The following is a 14129-nucleotide window of genomic DNA, read 5'->3' as shown; positions in this document are numbered from 1 at the left end:
TCTACAGAACTTGGTTTAACTTGACCTCAGACAGAAGCAACTGATATAGCTTGCTTAATCAACACATCTGCATGTGAAACTTTTAAGAAGGCCAAATTTCTAGAAGTACTCAGTTCAGTAATCAAAGCTGTGAAGTACAGGCCTTGTTCTGGTTCAAAGACACTTGAGCTCTCACCACCTCCTGCCATAAAAAGCACTGGAAGGAAAGGTGTTGTCTTAAGGATCTACACCACTGCAGCTCCAAGACATCCTGCAAACCAGTCACCTTCTAGAAGAAATCCAACTTGTTTTTAACTGTAGAACATATATTTAATTCTAGTTTAAGTGTAATGATCATACATCCACACACACACACAAAGCTATCACTTCCAGGTTGGAGAATGAGCTGTTAGAGAGTACTGCAGGGAAAAGGAACCTGGGGCTCCTGGTGGACAGTAGGATGAGCATGAGCCTTGTGGCCAACAAGGCCAATGGCATCCTGGAATGGATTAGGAGTGTGGACACTAGGTCAAGAGAGTCTCTCCTGCTCCCTCCACTCTGTCCTTGAGCGACCCCATCTGGTATACTGTGTCCAGTTCAAGGCCCCTCAGTTCCAGAAGGACAGGGAGGTGCTGGAGAGAGTTCAACACAGTGCCACAAAGATGGAGTGAAGCATCTCCCTTATGATGAAAGGCTGAGCGAGCTGGAACTCTTCAACTTGGAGGAGACTGAGGGGTGATCTGTATGATTTTTATGTTTACAAATACATAAAGGGTGGGTGTCAGGAGGATGGAGCCACGCTGCTCTCAGTGATGGCCAATGATAGGACAAGGGGCAACGAGTACAAGCTGGAACAGAAGAGGTTCCAAAGGAACATAAGGGAAAACTTCACTGTGAGGGCGAGGGAGAACTGAAACAGGCTGCCCAGATGGATTGTGGAGTCTCCTTCTCTGGGGACATACAAAACCCACCTGGACGAGTTCCTGTGTGACAGCAGGTCCTGCTTTGGCAGGGGGGGTGGACTAGATGTTCTTTCAAGGTCCCTTCCAACCCTTAAGATTCTGTGATTCCAGTGGAACTACCAAGTACTTTAAAAACAAATTTAAACCCCTGAAGTTCTAAAAAAAGTCCAAAAAACTAGATAAGTAAATGATAATTGAATCTGTTTGCCATGCACATTAATACAATGACACACTCCTCAAGTGCACAAAACAGCATGAAAACTGTGTCTGCAAATGCTTTAAACAGTCCACTATCAGGAAGAACACCAAGAAAACCAAGATGCTGCATGCTGGCAAGAAAGAAGCAGAAAAGGTAATACAAGCAAAAAGCTGAGGAAAAGAAACCATAATGCAAAAGCAAACAAAAGAAACCAGTCACAGCAAAGATCTCTGTGGTTAAGCAGCACACAGTTCACCAGAAAAGCATATGAAAGCATCAGTTCTTCTTACAAGCTGCGTATCTTTTACCTACCAGTTTTCCATTCCAAATCTGCCTGAAGGCTCACACACAGCTCTCTTCCATCATCCCTGCTACTTCAACTAAACTCTCTGGCCAAACTCCCCTGATCTGAGCATGTAGAAGTTTTATTTGGATGTTTTCAAGCACATGCAATTGAGTATCTGTTTGTGCTGTTGACCCAGGGTCTGAAGAGTTAAATCACTTCTGGACATACCTTTCTGACTGAACAACAGAGAACTTTTGGAAGGGCTTTTCTATACAGCCTGCAACATTTACACACAAGGTTTAAAAGCACTTTAGAACTAGAAGCTAAGACAAAGCTGTCCAGTTCAGCTGGGACTGTTTTAGCAGCACCTCTACAAGCATCAACCATGCCTCTGCCTTCTGAAGCGAACTGGGTAGCCAGATTTTTCCCAGTTTGCCAGTATTCAGAGATGTGCAACTTGGTAACTCTCATTCTTCTCTCCCCTCTTTCTTCAACAGAACAGGTTCCTAGATAGAGTTTACTTACTGGCTTTTCCCAAAGATAAACCTAATAGCTTATGTTAGAATTTACAGAGCTGGGACTACAGTCTGAGGTCTTCAAGACCCACCTGGACATGTTCCTATACAACCTCATCTAGGTGAACGTGCTTCTTCAGAGGAGTTGGACTAAATGATCTCTAAAGGTCCTTTCCAACCCCTACCATTCTATGACTCTACAGGGTCTTCTACTTTTCCTTTATAGGAAGGTAGTGATTTTGCTGGTTTGTATGCAGTCTAGCATAAAATAAGCAAACAACAAAGAAAATAGGGTGAAAAGAGGGTGAGGAAGGATAGAAATGGAAGTAGGAGGAGACAATGTAAGCAAAACAAGAACAATCAAGTGCTTGTTTGCTGCTGGTAAAGATACTACCTGACATGAAAAGGAGCAAAGCAAATTTGAGCAGATCTGGCTGCTCCCAAAAAGATAAGAAATTCAAGTCATATTAAAGAAAGTTTTAGCCTCCTGCCTTCCTCTTCTAACAAGTCTTGGTCACCACCCAGTGGAAGTGGATCCCAACTACAAGACTTTTATAGATAATTGCTTCACGAGGCACTAACAGCCTCATGCATTGAACAGCAGACATATAATTGGAGTAAAGTGCTTTAAGTGCTCTCTCTGGTGAATAACAGTCTAGTCCTTAATTTCAGCACCAGAATACATGCACTTTGACTGTTCTAACACAATTTTCAAGGATGGTAATGGTCATAAAAACAACTCTTAAAATGACATCTTGATATTTGGCGTTTATTTTCCATCAGTGACATTCCATCTTACTTCTTCAGTTTACAAGTCCAAGAGAATTTTAAAGAAATTTAAGTGCCTGTACTAGAAGCTCAAGCTGCTGTCTGAAAGTCAACCTCTGCTCCTCCTCCTTTACATGCTATCATCAGCAAAGAAGTTGCTAAAATGAAATCTTGCCTGACAAGTTGAAGGTAGAATAAAATACACTGTTTGCTTTTCCATGTCACTTTTGTAGCACTGACAGGAAGGAAAACTTACTTTATAAACAACTGCATTTAGATAAACAACAGAAATGTTAACAAATTTGATCCTCATCCAGAAGATACAAGTGTGTATGTCTGTAAGCTGTTTTCAAAAAAAACCCCTCTGTAAAGTAACTAAAATGAACCACTCAGCTTGACATTCCTAATTCCACATTTCTTCCACAAAATATAATCCCTGTTCAGATTCCTATTTTAAACTGACTTTTGCAATGACCAAAATAACGATCTGGATCATATTTCTAAAAAAGCATGCAAGTTCTAAACAGTAAAGATTTTTAAATGATGCAAAGCCAATGTCTAAAACTAATTGTACCACACAAGAAAAACAGCAGAAAAATTGGTTTAGTTGATTAAAATATGAAGTGCACTGCATGAAATAGCTACTTGTGTATTCTTCAAGCAAAAGTGAAAAATCCAAAATTCCTCTGAAACAAAAACACAACCAAAAGAGACAACATCAGAAAGTGGAAAGTCATGCTGATTTACATACTTGTATTATTTTGGTTGTCAAAAGGTACACTAACAGCAGAGAACAGACATTATTTAATAGATTATCAGCCTATGCTTTTGCACTGTCACTGATGAGTATCTAAAATAGGTAGATATTTGAACAAAATATAGTGAATAAAATATAGTGATAATAAATTTTAATAAAATATACCTTTAAAGATAAGATAAACACCTAAAAATTTCTGGCAAATGCAAGATTCAAACTTTGCTAGTTTTCCCTGAATACAGGTAAGGTTGAGAAAATTAGAAGAACTGAACTGGAGTTTAAAGCTGGTGTTATCACACACAAATATAGTTAAGATGATCACAAGGACAACAGCAGATTCCAAATGTGCCAATATTGCTTTAAAATTAAGGTACAAGACCTTATGTCTGATTTAAGGACTTTTCAGCTGCTCTAAGTTCTATTAAACTTCCAGTCACAAAAAACATCCAACCCCAGACATCTCTGCTCTCACTTTTTAGGACAACTTTATACAGAACCCTGGCACAGGCTGGAGTCTCCCTCTTTGGAGGTCCTTCAGACCACCTGGACACGTTCCTATGTGACCTGACCTAGGCTGACCTTCTTCTGCAGAACTAGATGATCTCTAAAGGTCCCTTCCAACCCCTACCATTCTATAATTCTATGATTGAGACACTCTCTCAAGAGAGCCTTCAGCCTTGAAGGTGAGCCTTGACTGTCACGTCTATGAAGCACTAGATTAATACTTTCCAGGCACATATTTTTAAGTGGAACACAAACTTCCACTGGTAAGCACTTTTGTTTATGAAAAGTCAGACTCTATTAAAAAAAACAGATGCATTAATATAGATGTTTTGTTTATTAAGAATTGCATTATTTATGGAATCCTACAGGAATAACTTACAGCAAAGCTGGAAATTCTATCCATAACTTGTAGTCATTTAAACAGTTTTGCTGGTGCTTTAAAGAACAGTCAAGGAAAGAATTTGCATCAAGAAAGTCTGTGAATCAATGGTATATACTAAGAAAATTCCTTTCACTATGCTCTAGACATAATCCTTGAATTAAAGATTGTCTGCTCTGCATCAGATGTAGCTCCTTGAGAAGAGTCATACAGATATAGACATGCAGAAGTTATATAGATTTAGATGATTGTTCTGTTTAGGAACCTGTCGAGGTGTGGATACCCTTCACAATGTTCCAGGCAATCCAGAAAATACCAATTGCCTTCTCTACTAAATTTCCTTGAAAATCTATAATTGGAGAAGTACCTTAAAGGAGAGTTTCTACCATACAGCTGTCCCAGTCTCTCTGAGGGCTCCATCACCAAGTGGTTTGCCAAGAAGAACAGTGCTTATCCCTACAGTTTAGGAGTCACTAGAACAGGGATGCCTATTGCAAGCCATCCTCTGAAGTTTGTTGATAGTAAGTACAGGCTATGCTCTACTGGCCTGCAGCTAGACTAGGAATTACCACAAAGAGGAATGAAAATCTGTGGTCTGCTTTATGCAAAACAGCCCTAGTGTTGGAAAAAGCATTTCACTGTCATTCAAAATTAGCATCATCCCCTTCACGACCATGTTTTGGCCGAGCATTACAAGGGTTTTATCAGCGAGAAGGTGTTAAACAAAGTGCCTTCCTTCCTCTCTGCTCTGATGGAAATGAGAAGCCATGGACAAAGCAAGTCAGACACAGCTACATCAGACATAGGTGGACATGCACTCTAAAGTAACAGAAAAGTTATTACCTCTTTTAATATCCTACTGCAGCTTATCCTACTAGGGCAGGAAAATCTATACAGCCTAACAAAGAATGTCAGATGGAAAATTCCACTGAGCTTAATTAGCTCACTGCTATTCCTGGATGACTGATCCTGATGCAACTGTAAATTGGGAGATGTTTTTTTTCCTAACATGCATTTTTACTTCAGTCCTTAAAGGTGCAATTGTTGCTCAGTGAAAAAAAAAGCATGAGATAGGAAGTAGTGATTTCGGCTCAGAAAATTAAACAAACTTTATTTACTTAGACTACAGTGGATACTTAAATGAAGAGTCTGGCATTTTTGTGCATATAACTGCATGACATAATGGTTTCATAAGTTTTAAATGAAATTAGAAGAAAAACAGTAAAAAGAGACTAAAAGTCACAAAGACAGTCAGGCATGTATATTGAGTTAGCACGGCCAGGTTTTGGTAGTGAGGGGGCTACAGGGGTGGCTTCTGTGAGAAGCTGCCAGAAGTTTCCCCCATGTTGACACAGCCAGTGCCAGACAACTCCATGACAGACCCACTGCTGGCCAAGACTGAGCCCATCAGTGATTGTGGCAGCACCTCTGGGACAACAGATTTGAGAAGGGGTAAAAGTTGCTGCACAAACTGCAGACAAAGAATGTGCGAGCAACAACTCTGCAGACCCCAAAGTCAGTGCAGAAGGAGTGGAAGGTGCTCCAGGTGTTGGAGCAGAGGTTCCCTGCAGCCTGTGCTGCAGCCCACGGTGGTGCCCTGCCCTTGCAGCCATAGAGACTACAGTGGAACAAAGAAGTGAATGTCCAAAAAAGGCTGTGACCCCATGGGAAGCCCACACCAGTGCAGTTCCTGGCAGGACCTGTGGACCCATGGAGAGAGGAGCTCACACCAGAGCAGGTTTGCTATCAGGACTTGTGACTTCGTGGGGAACCCACACTGAGCAGTCTGTTCCTGAAGGACTGCACCTCGTGGAAGGGACTCACCACATGGAGTAACTCTTGGGAAGGAAAAGTTCGTGGAATACTGTCTCCTGTAAAAAGGACCACAAGCTGGAGCAGGGGTAGAGTGTGAGGAAGAAGGAGCGGCAGAGACAATCCATGATGAACTGACCACAACCCCCATTCCCCATCCCACTGCACTGCTGGGGGGATGAGAGGTAGAGAAAAATCAGGAATGAGGCTGAGCCTGGGAAGAAGGAAGGGGTGAGGGGGTGGTGGTTTGAGATTTAGTTTTCACTTTCACATTACACTAATTTGATTAGAATAAATTAATTTTCCTCAAGTGGAGTCTGTTTTGCCCGTGACAGTAATTGGTGAGCGATCTGCCTGCTCCTCTCTTTCATTATATTTTCTCTCCCCTGTCCAGCTGAGGAGGGGAGTGACAGAGTAGCTTGGTGGGCATCTGGCATCCAGCCAGGGTCAAACTGCCACAACACATGAGCCAAGCTGAATGTCTAGAGAATGCTGAGAACCTGTAGAAAAATTGCATTGCCTGAAGACAGTGATTAGTAAAACCAAAATGAATGTCAGAGTGGGAAAAGGAAAAACCACCACAAAGCCTTGTGAAATGAAGAACAAATGAGGCAGCCTCACCCAACTGCAGATAACAGCAGACAAATCAACGATTCTCCCAAGGAGCCAAGGATTAGGATGAAAGCATTTTACATTTATTTTGTGAAAAGGGCAATAATGTCCCTATTTACTACTGGCAAAAATATACCATGCAGAGAGGCTTTCCCAGGCTATTTTGAAATTAAAAAGGAAAAAGTTCAATTCTTCATCCAGCACCAAGACACATTTCACTATGGCTGTGCTCTTCCTATTTTAGCATTTGATTTGCTTCCTTCATGTTAAGGAAAAACAAACAAAAAAGGCATTTTACTACTTTAGCTATCCAAAAGAAAGAACTAATATGGCTCAAAACAATTACCATCTCATCAGCTAGTCATATCAGAAGTTAGACTTAAGTGTACAAAGCAGGAAATCATAAAACTAAGACTAAGTCAAGACTGAAATTTCACTTGTGGAAAAGGGATGGAGAGAAGGCACAACAGGAAGGCTGTGATTAGAAGTGAGCAGCAGTACTGGATGTAGAAACATGGAGAAGAACGGCAGGCTCACAGAACACAGTCTAGACCAGAAGGACCAAGAAGATCAAGCAGATGAAAAGAGACAAAAGCTGGAACTAGACTTAGACCTACTGTGGGTAGGAGAAAGTGTGTTGGGGAAATATAATTGCAAGGAAGTAATAGGGCCAAACACAGGAACAGGAAGCAAGAGAAACGGGAAACTAACAAGAAGCCAAGATGAGGAGAAATAAATGTACAGAAAGTGTTTATACTCTAGAGGGAAAGATCTGTTGAAGAACCAGATAAAACAGGTGTCTATTTGTGATGAGTAATCCTGAAACAGCCCAATACCGCATGCAATGAAGTCCACAGAAACCCAAAAGTGGTCATTAGCGAAAGAGCAGGACTAAATTAACACAACAGTGCTACATAGGCAATCTTTATTCTGACACTCCTTCATTTCTGAAAGCTAACCATGTCAACTTTATTAAGTTAAGGTAACTCCTGCCATATTGTAAAAAAAATATTCTCTCTCTAATATTATTTTACAATAATCAAGAACAAAGAAAAAGGGCTCTGAAAAGGGCAAGAAAAAGTCTCAGACAAGATTGTGGACATAGGGATAGAAAAGGGTTGAAGATCTTCATAAAGGATAGAAGAGATCTCATACACATTTCACAAGCAGTACCCCACAAAGCAACCACCCCTACTCTGCAACTGAGAAGCACAAGGGCTGAGAAGAAACGGAAAATAATTCAGTTAAACAGTATTAGGTTTATCACCTGCAAACAACTAAAGCTCCGGGTTTGACTAAGAGAAGCAGTCATATGACCTGAAGTTTGTCCCATAGTTAATCAAACTTCAAAACAGTCTGGATTCTCTGACAATGCTCTTTCTTCAAATAATCTGAAACCCTGATATTTAACCTTTTAAGATTTTATAAACCTACATTAATAAAGCTAACAGAACATGTGATGTTTTAAAGTTCTTTGGCATTAGCTTACAACCAGTAAACAAAATGCCAAAAAAAGACCCCAAACTCATGAAATGAAGAGTGTTCATTTTCAACTGTAAAATATTTGGAGGAGGGAGGAATCTCCTAAGCTATGCAGTGATGAAGAGATAAATATTTGCACAATTTCTAACAGTATGAATTACACTTTAGAAACAGATAATGTGTTAATAGCTCCAAATACCTAAATCAGCATATGCACAAGTTTCTTACCAGCTACTGGTAGATCCAGCTTCGCTCGTTTCAATTCTGATATAGAATTTTGGAGTTGGTCTATTACAAAGTCATCTTCATAGAAGAAATCCTTGGCTAAAGACTCCTGAAGAAATTCTACAAGCTCTTCCATTTGTAATTTCATCAGATGCTCTATATAAGAAAAAAATATTACACATTAAAATATGTTGGTGATGAACACTGGAAGGTGTACTTGAAGGTGTTAGATGCTTTTGTTTTCAGAATGGAACGAAAAGTACTTATTAATTAAGCAGATAAAATTCTACACAAGAAGCCTGTAACATGTAAAATTCCCTTGAAAATGAGCATGGAAATGCTTTCTAGTCAGCACTGCCTACTTAGGACAATCTTTTCCAAGAAAGGGCATCTTAAGAAAACTAACTGCAAGTCACCCTCCTTTAACCTTCTTATGTCCAACAGGTCTTCATTTTTCAGCCTGCATCCTCAACTTCCAAACCACTGCTGTAAGTCTGTACCACATACATCACCTCCTTACTAAGGGCTTGAAAAGCAGTAACATTTTAAAAATTGGTATTTACAGTATCCTCATGCACAACTGAATTAACTTCCAATGAACTGATGATGGCAGGTCTTACTTCAGAACCATTGCTTCAGGCTCTCTGAAAATTTAGGTAGTTTCGCTACTTCAATCAAATTCAGGTCGTATTTTGAAAGTCATTTTAGAGTGATCAGATTATTTTTCTTTCCCTTTTCACACAGCAGTAAGGTTGTGTTTCCCACACAAATCTATTTGGCTTGCAAGGCTGTAACTGCATGCCTGTGTAGCTTCTTTAAACTTAAGTATGTCATCAAAAGTTCCAGAAGGTACCATTTCTATAAAGAAACTGTACAAAATGTTTTTGCACTGTAATAAAAATGCTCTTGGTATGTGTTCCACAATGGCACTTCAACTGAATAGCTATACCATCAGTGTTTCTAATGGCAGACAAGAGACTGGAAAACAAATCAGAATCTGTCTTCTGCCACCTTCTCTGCCAGTCCTGTCATCTCTTCTCTGTTTGCTGTAAAGTACTTGGGTTTTTTATCATGGAGGAAGTTGCTACCTACTTGCTGAGCAAGTAAATCTGCACTTGGACTTTCTTCTCATAAGAAGTGTTGAATGAAAAAAATAAATGAAAAAAACCCAAGCAGATGCCTACTAGCAAATACAGAACAGAAAACAAAATGTTAAGTCTAATGTTTTGCCTCTAAATGTTTAGTTTGAAGTACAATAATTATAAAAGTAAAATTTGTTCATAAACTGCTCTGAAAAATGAAAAACTAATGAAAATACCCAAGTGAGACAGTGAGGGAGCATCACCACAGTTCAAGGAGGATAAGCTAGCAAGCAGATTAAGATATCAATTCTGCAGAGCTCCATCAAGTCCTCTGAATTTACATAAGAGTTAAATGACATCTCTAATCACTAGTGGGTATGAACCATGTAATGAGTCATGACATTACCAAAAATCAAGAATGATTATAAAATCTTGGAGACGTGAAGGGTAGGGGGGCTCAAGTTATCTTTTCATCCATCCTGCCTACCAGGGAAAGGGCACAGTCAAAAACAAAAAAAATCGTGTGGCTTAGAGCTTGATGCCAACGAGAAGGTTTCAGTTTTTATGAAAATGGGATTTTATTCAATGACTGTCATTTGATAGAGTAGGATGGAACACATCAGTCTCACAAGGGCACTGGAATTTTTGGGAATAGGCTGGCCAACTTGATTAAGAGGTCTTTAAACTCAAAGACTCAGGCAGTGGGGTGTAAAATGGCCAAGCATGCCATCCCATCCAATAGGGAAACGGGTCAGAGCACGAAATGCAATGATGAGTGCTCCTCAGTCCTGCACCAAGAGGAGAAACAGGAGGCTGACCGCCCTGAAGGAATGTCAAATGAGGGAGGATCCTCTTGCACCTGTCCAGGGAAACCTATCTGCTCAGTAAGATCCTGTGTTGCCTGTAGGAATTCCCCACACAGCCTGAGGAACAAGCAGGAGAAACTGGAGATATGGGTGAGGATGCAAGGCCATGACCTCATTGCAGTTAGAGACATGTTGTGACAGTTCCCATGACTGGAGCACAGCCATGAATGGGTATGTGCTATTCCGCAAAGGAAGGGATAGAGTGGAGCTGCTCTCTGTGAGGGCAACTGAGAGTGCATTTAGCTCTGCCTGGGCAGGGATGAGTGTTTATGGGTTAGAACTAAGGGACAGGGTAATGTAGGTAATACTGTTGTGGGAGTTTACTACAGACCATCTGATCAGGAAAAGGAAGTGGATGAGACCTTCTACAAACAGCTGAGAATTGCCTCATAATTACAGTCCCTGGCAAGGTGTCTGAGGACTGGAGGAAGGCCAAGGACACTCCAGGCCTCAAAAAAAGGCAAGAAGGACAACTCAGGAAACTACAGGCTTTTGACACTATCTCTCATAACATCCTCATCAGAAAGCTCAGGCAGTGTGGACTGATTGAGTGGATGGTGAAGTGGATCGAGAACTGGCTGAATGACAGAGCCCAGAGGGTGGTGATCAATGGAGACAAGTCAAGTTGGAGGCCTGTGGCAAGTGGACTTACACAGGGATCAGTTCTGGGGCCAGTCTTGTTCCACATCTTCATCAACAACCTGGATGAGGGGACAGAGTGTACCCTCAGCAAGTTCGCTGATGACACCAAACTGGGAGGACTGGCTGATTCCCCAGAGGCTGTGCTGCCATTCAGCGGGATCTCAACTGGCTTGAGAGTTGGGCAGAGAGGAACCTCATGAGGTTCAACAAGGACAAGTGCAGAGTCCTGCATCTGGGAACAACCCCATGCATCAGGTACAGGCTGGGCGTGACCTGCTAGAGAGCAGCTTTGCAGAGAGAGACCTGGGAGTCCTGATTGATAATAAACTGAACATGAGCCAGCAACGTGCCCTCATGGGCAAGAAGACCAATGGCATCCTGGGATGCATCAAGAAGAGTGTTGGCAGAAGATCAAGGGAGGTTCTGCTCCCCCTCTGCCCTGCTGAGGCCTCATCTGGAGTCCTGTGTCCAATTCTGGGCTCCCCAGCTCAAGAGGGACAGGGAAGTGCTGGAGAGAGTCCAGCACAGGGCCACCAAAATGATCAGGGGACTGGAGCATCCTTCTTGGGAGGAAAAGCTGCGGGACCAGGCACTGTTCAGGCCTGGAGAAGAGGAGACTGAGGGGGGACCTCATTAATACTCAAAAGTATTTAACAGGTGTATATCAAGGCAATGGGGCAACACTTTTTTCTGTCATGTCCAGTGATAAGACTAGGGGTACTGGACAGAAGTTGGAACACAGGAAGTCCACTTAAGGAAAATCTTCTTTACTGTTGAGGTGAGGAAGCCCTAGCACAAGCTGCCCAGGGAAGGTCTGGAGTCTCCTTCTCTGGAGTTTTCACTTGGATACGTTCCTGTGTGACCTGATCTAGGTAGACCTCCAGCAAGGGAGTTGGACTAGATCATCATTATAGGTCCCTTCCAACCCCTACCATTCTATGATAAAAAAGCCAAAAGTCCCAGAGTAAGACTGTATCAAACAACCTACAAGACATCATCCTAACAAATACACTAATGTATTTATAAGTTAACACCCATCCTCGAAAGTTTTTTGGATCCTTTGGAACTTGAGGTACTAAACCACTTGGGGAAGGAGGCATAAATGGTTTTAACAATTCTTCTGTTCAAAACCTCAAATCTTCCTTTACCTGAAAGCAAGAGGAGGCCATCAAGGCAGACTACAGAAACCTGAATTTTAATTACATTCTTGGACAAACAGTGGTATAGAGATAGACATACACTGGTGATTCCTCATTGCTGAGTTGTTTGCTGATAGAGTTTCAGGTACTTAGTGGCACACACTGGATTCTTTGTGGATTTTTTTGATTAATTTAAATCCTGCAGGGATTAACGAGCCATTTCCAAACCACAGAAGTATTTTTTTTTCTCCATGGTTTAATCAGCACTACAGCACCTCATCTTGATGTTTAAATCATTTCCTTATTCTAATAAATATTACAATTGCAAACATTAATAAAGCAAAGATTTTTATCGTATTCTGCATAAGGAAAAAAAAACCAGTCAAAAATAGCATCAGGCTAATGGGAAATTAAGATTTTCACACAAGGTCAAGCTACATAAAAACCAAGTGAATCTCTGTTTAGCATTCAAGTGTTTTAGAGATTTCTTACTTCTGTGTAGTTTCAGAATTGTGTAAGACATAGCAGTGAGAATACGCTCTCCTTCAAGTATGTAGATATCCCATATCCTGAGGCTTAATGTAAAGGGAGTCTGCAATGACAGAATCAGGTAACACTGTGAAAACAGCCTGTCTCCAGTCACAATTGAAAACAGAATTAGAAAAGGGAAAATACACTCACACGATCAAGGAAACACTGGAAAAACCACTTTGTTGTGTAAAAGCTAGTGGACATATCCTGCGAGTCCTGTAAATAAAAAAAGCAGAAGGTTAAAAATACAAAATGCCATTAATGCCTTGCACTGTCCATAAAGAAACATTTTTACCTCGAGGCCTGTGTAACCCAATATGCACCATAAAGGAGAAATTTAACTTAAACTTAAAGGAGCAATTTAGTTTAAACACTATTAATTCAATCCAACAAACACAATATCTGGTTTTTATGGTTTTTCTTCATCAACTTCACCAGATGAAGAAACATGTGTACAGAGACAGAGGTATTAGTACATCTTAGACTTCCATTTTAGTCTTGGGATAGAGACAGCAGAGGATTAAATCCTCTCTCAAGAATATAAATGAATATTCTGGAGCAACCAAAGTTCAGTCACTGGGTCCATTTAGTCTTTCTTTACAGTAATGTTGCCAATTCATGCCAAAGGCTGAAAAGATTTTGTGATGAGAGCACTTGTCTACCAGAAACCAGCCTAAAACAATCAGATTCTTCAAATACAGGACACCAAAACAGCACCTAGGAGTGGCAGTTTTTCATTTCTTCCTTAAAGGGCCTAATTTCTCCTAGAGCATAGATTAAGCATCTGGCATGTCACCCCATTCAAAAACCACACGTCCATGGAGCTCTCCAAAGTTCTTTGCACAGTTAGAGGAAAAAACAAAGTAAAAATGGAAAAGTTAATTCTGAATTTTAACTTTGGGATAACATCATATTCTGTGCTTGTCACATTCATCCTTCCCAAAAAAAACCCAAGTCTATAAACACTGAAAAAGCAATGGATCAAATCCCTCTGGTTTACCTGCAGGCTTTACCTTCATCTTTCAGCAAGTTAAAATGGGCTCATCTAAACAATACATTCACAGAAAGAAATTAGGAAAAATAATTCCTGATATAATTGAAATAATCTGTGAAATTTTAATTTAGAGAGCCTTTAGAAAAAGCAAAAGGAGCAAAACTTTACTTTTGAGATTCTTCTAACCTAACTTTCGAGATTCTAAGAATGACCAACAGCCTACTGAAAGATAGATAAATGGACCATGCCTTTCCCTGAAAAAAAAAAACCTGGTTGCTATGAAATTTAATGTCACTAAACTAATTCACACAAAAGTAGAACTATGTTTACATTTAGAACTGAAAATAAAGACATACACTAAATGGAGTGACTGTTGTCTGGATTCCCCTAAACAA

The 14129-nt window shown here is 40.5% G+C and overlaps 1 protein-coding gene across 2 annotated transcripts in view; it reads right to left on the bottom strand.

The window, feature by feature from the left end:
- The window catches only part of USP6NL (USP6 N-terminal like), a 127520-nt gene that overhangs the window by 6727 nt on the left and 106664 nt on the right, over positions 1 to 14129 (bottom strand). For both annotated transcript variants that reach the window (XM_062020081.1, XM_062020086.1), the window contains exons 12-14: positions 12891 to 12956; positions 12702 to 12801; positions 8484 to 8636 (exon numbers count right to left, since the gene is read on the bottom strand). In XM_062020081.1, the coding sequence (XP_061876065.1) occupies positions 8484 to 8636; positions 12702 to 12801; positions 12891 to 12956 (319 nt within the window). The remainder of the gene's footprint in view (positions 1 to 8483; positions 8637 to 12701; positions 12802 to 12890; positions 12957 to 14129) is intronic.

Source organism: Colius striatus, chromosome 1, assembly GCF_028858725.1.
Source record: "Colius striatus isolate bColStr4 chromosome 1, bColStr4.1.hap1, whole genome shotgun sequence".
In the NCBI taxonomy this organism is placed as follows: Eukaryota; Metazoa; Chordata; class Aves; order Coliiformes; family Coliidae; genus Colius; species Colius striatus.
This window is presented reverse-complemented; position numbering and strand designations above follow the sequence as displayed.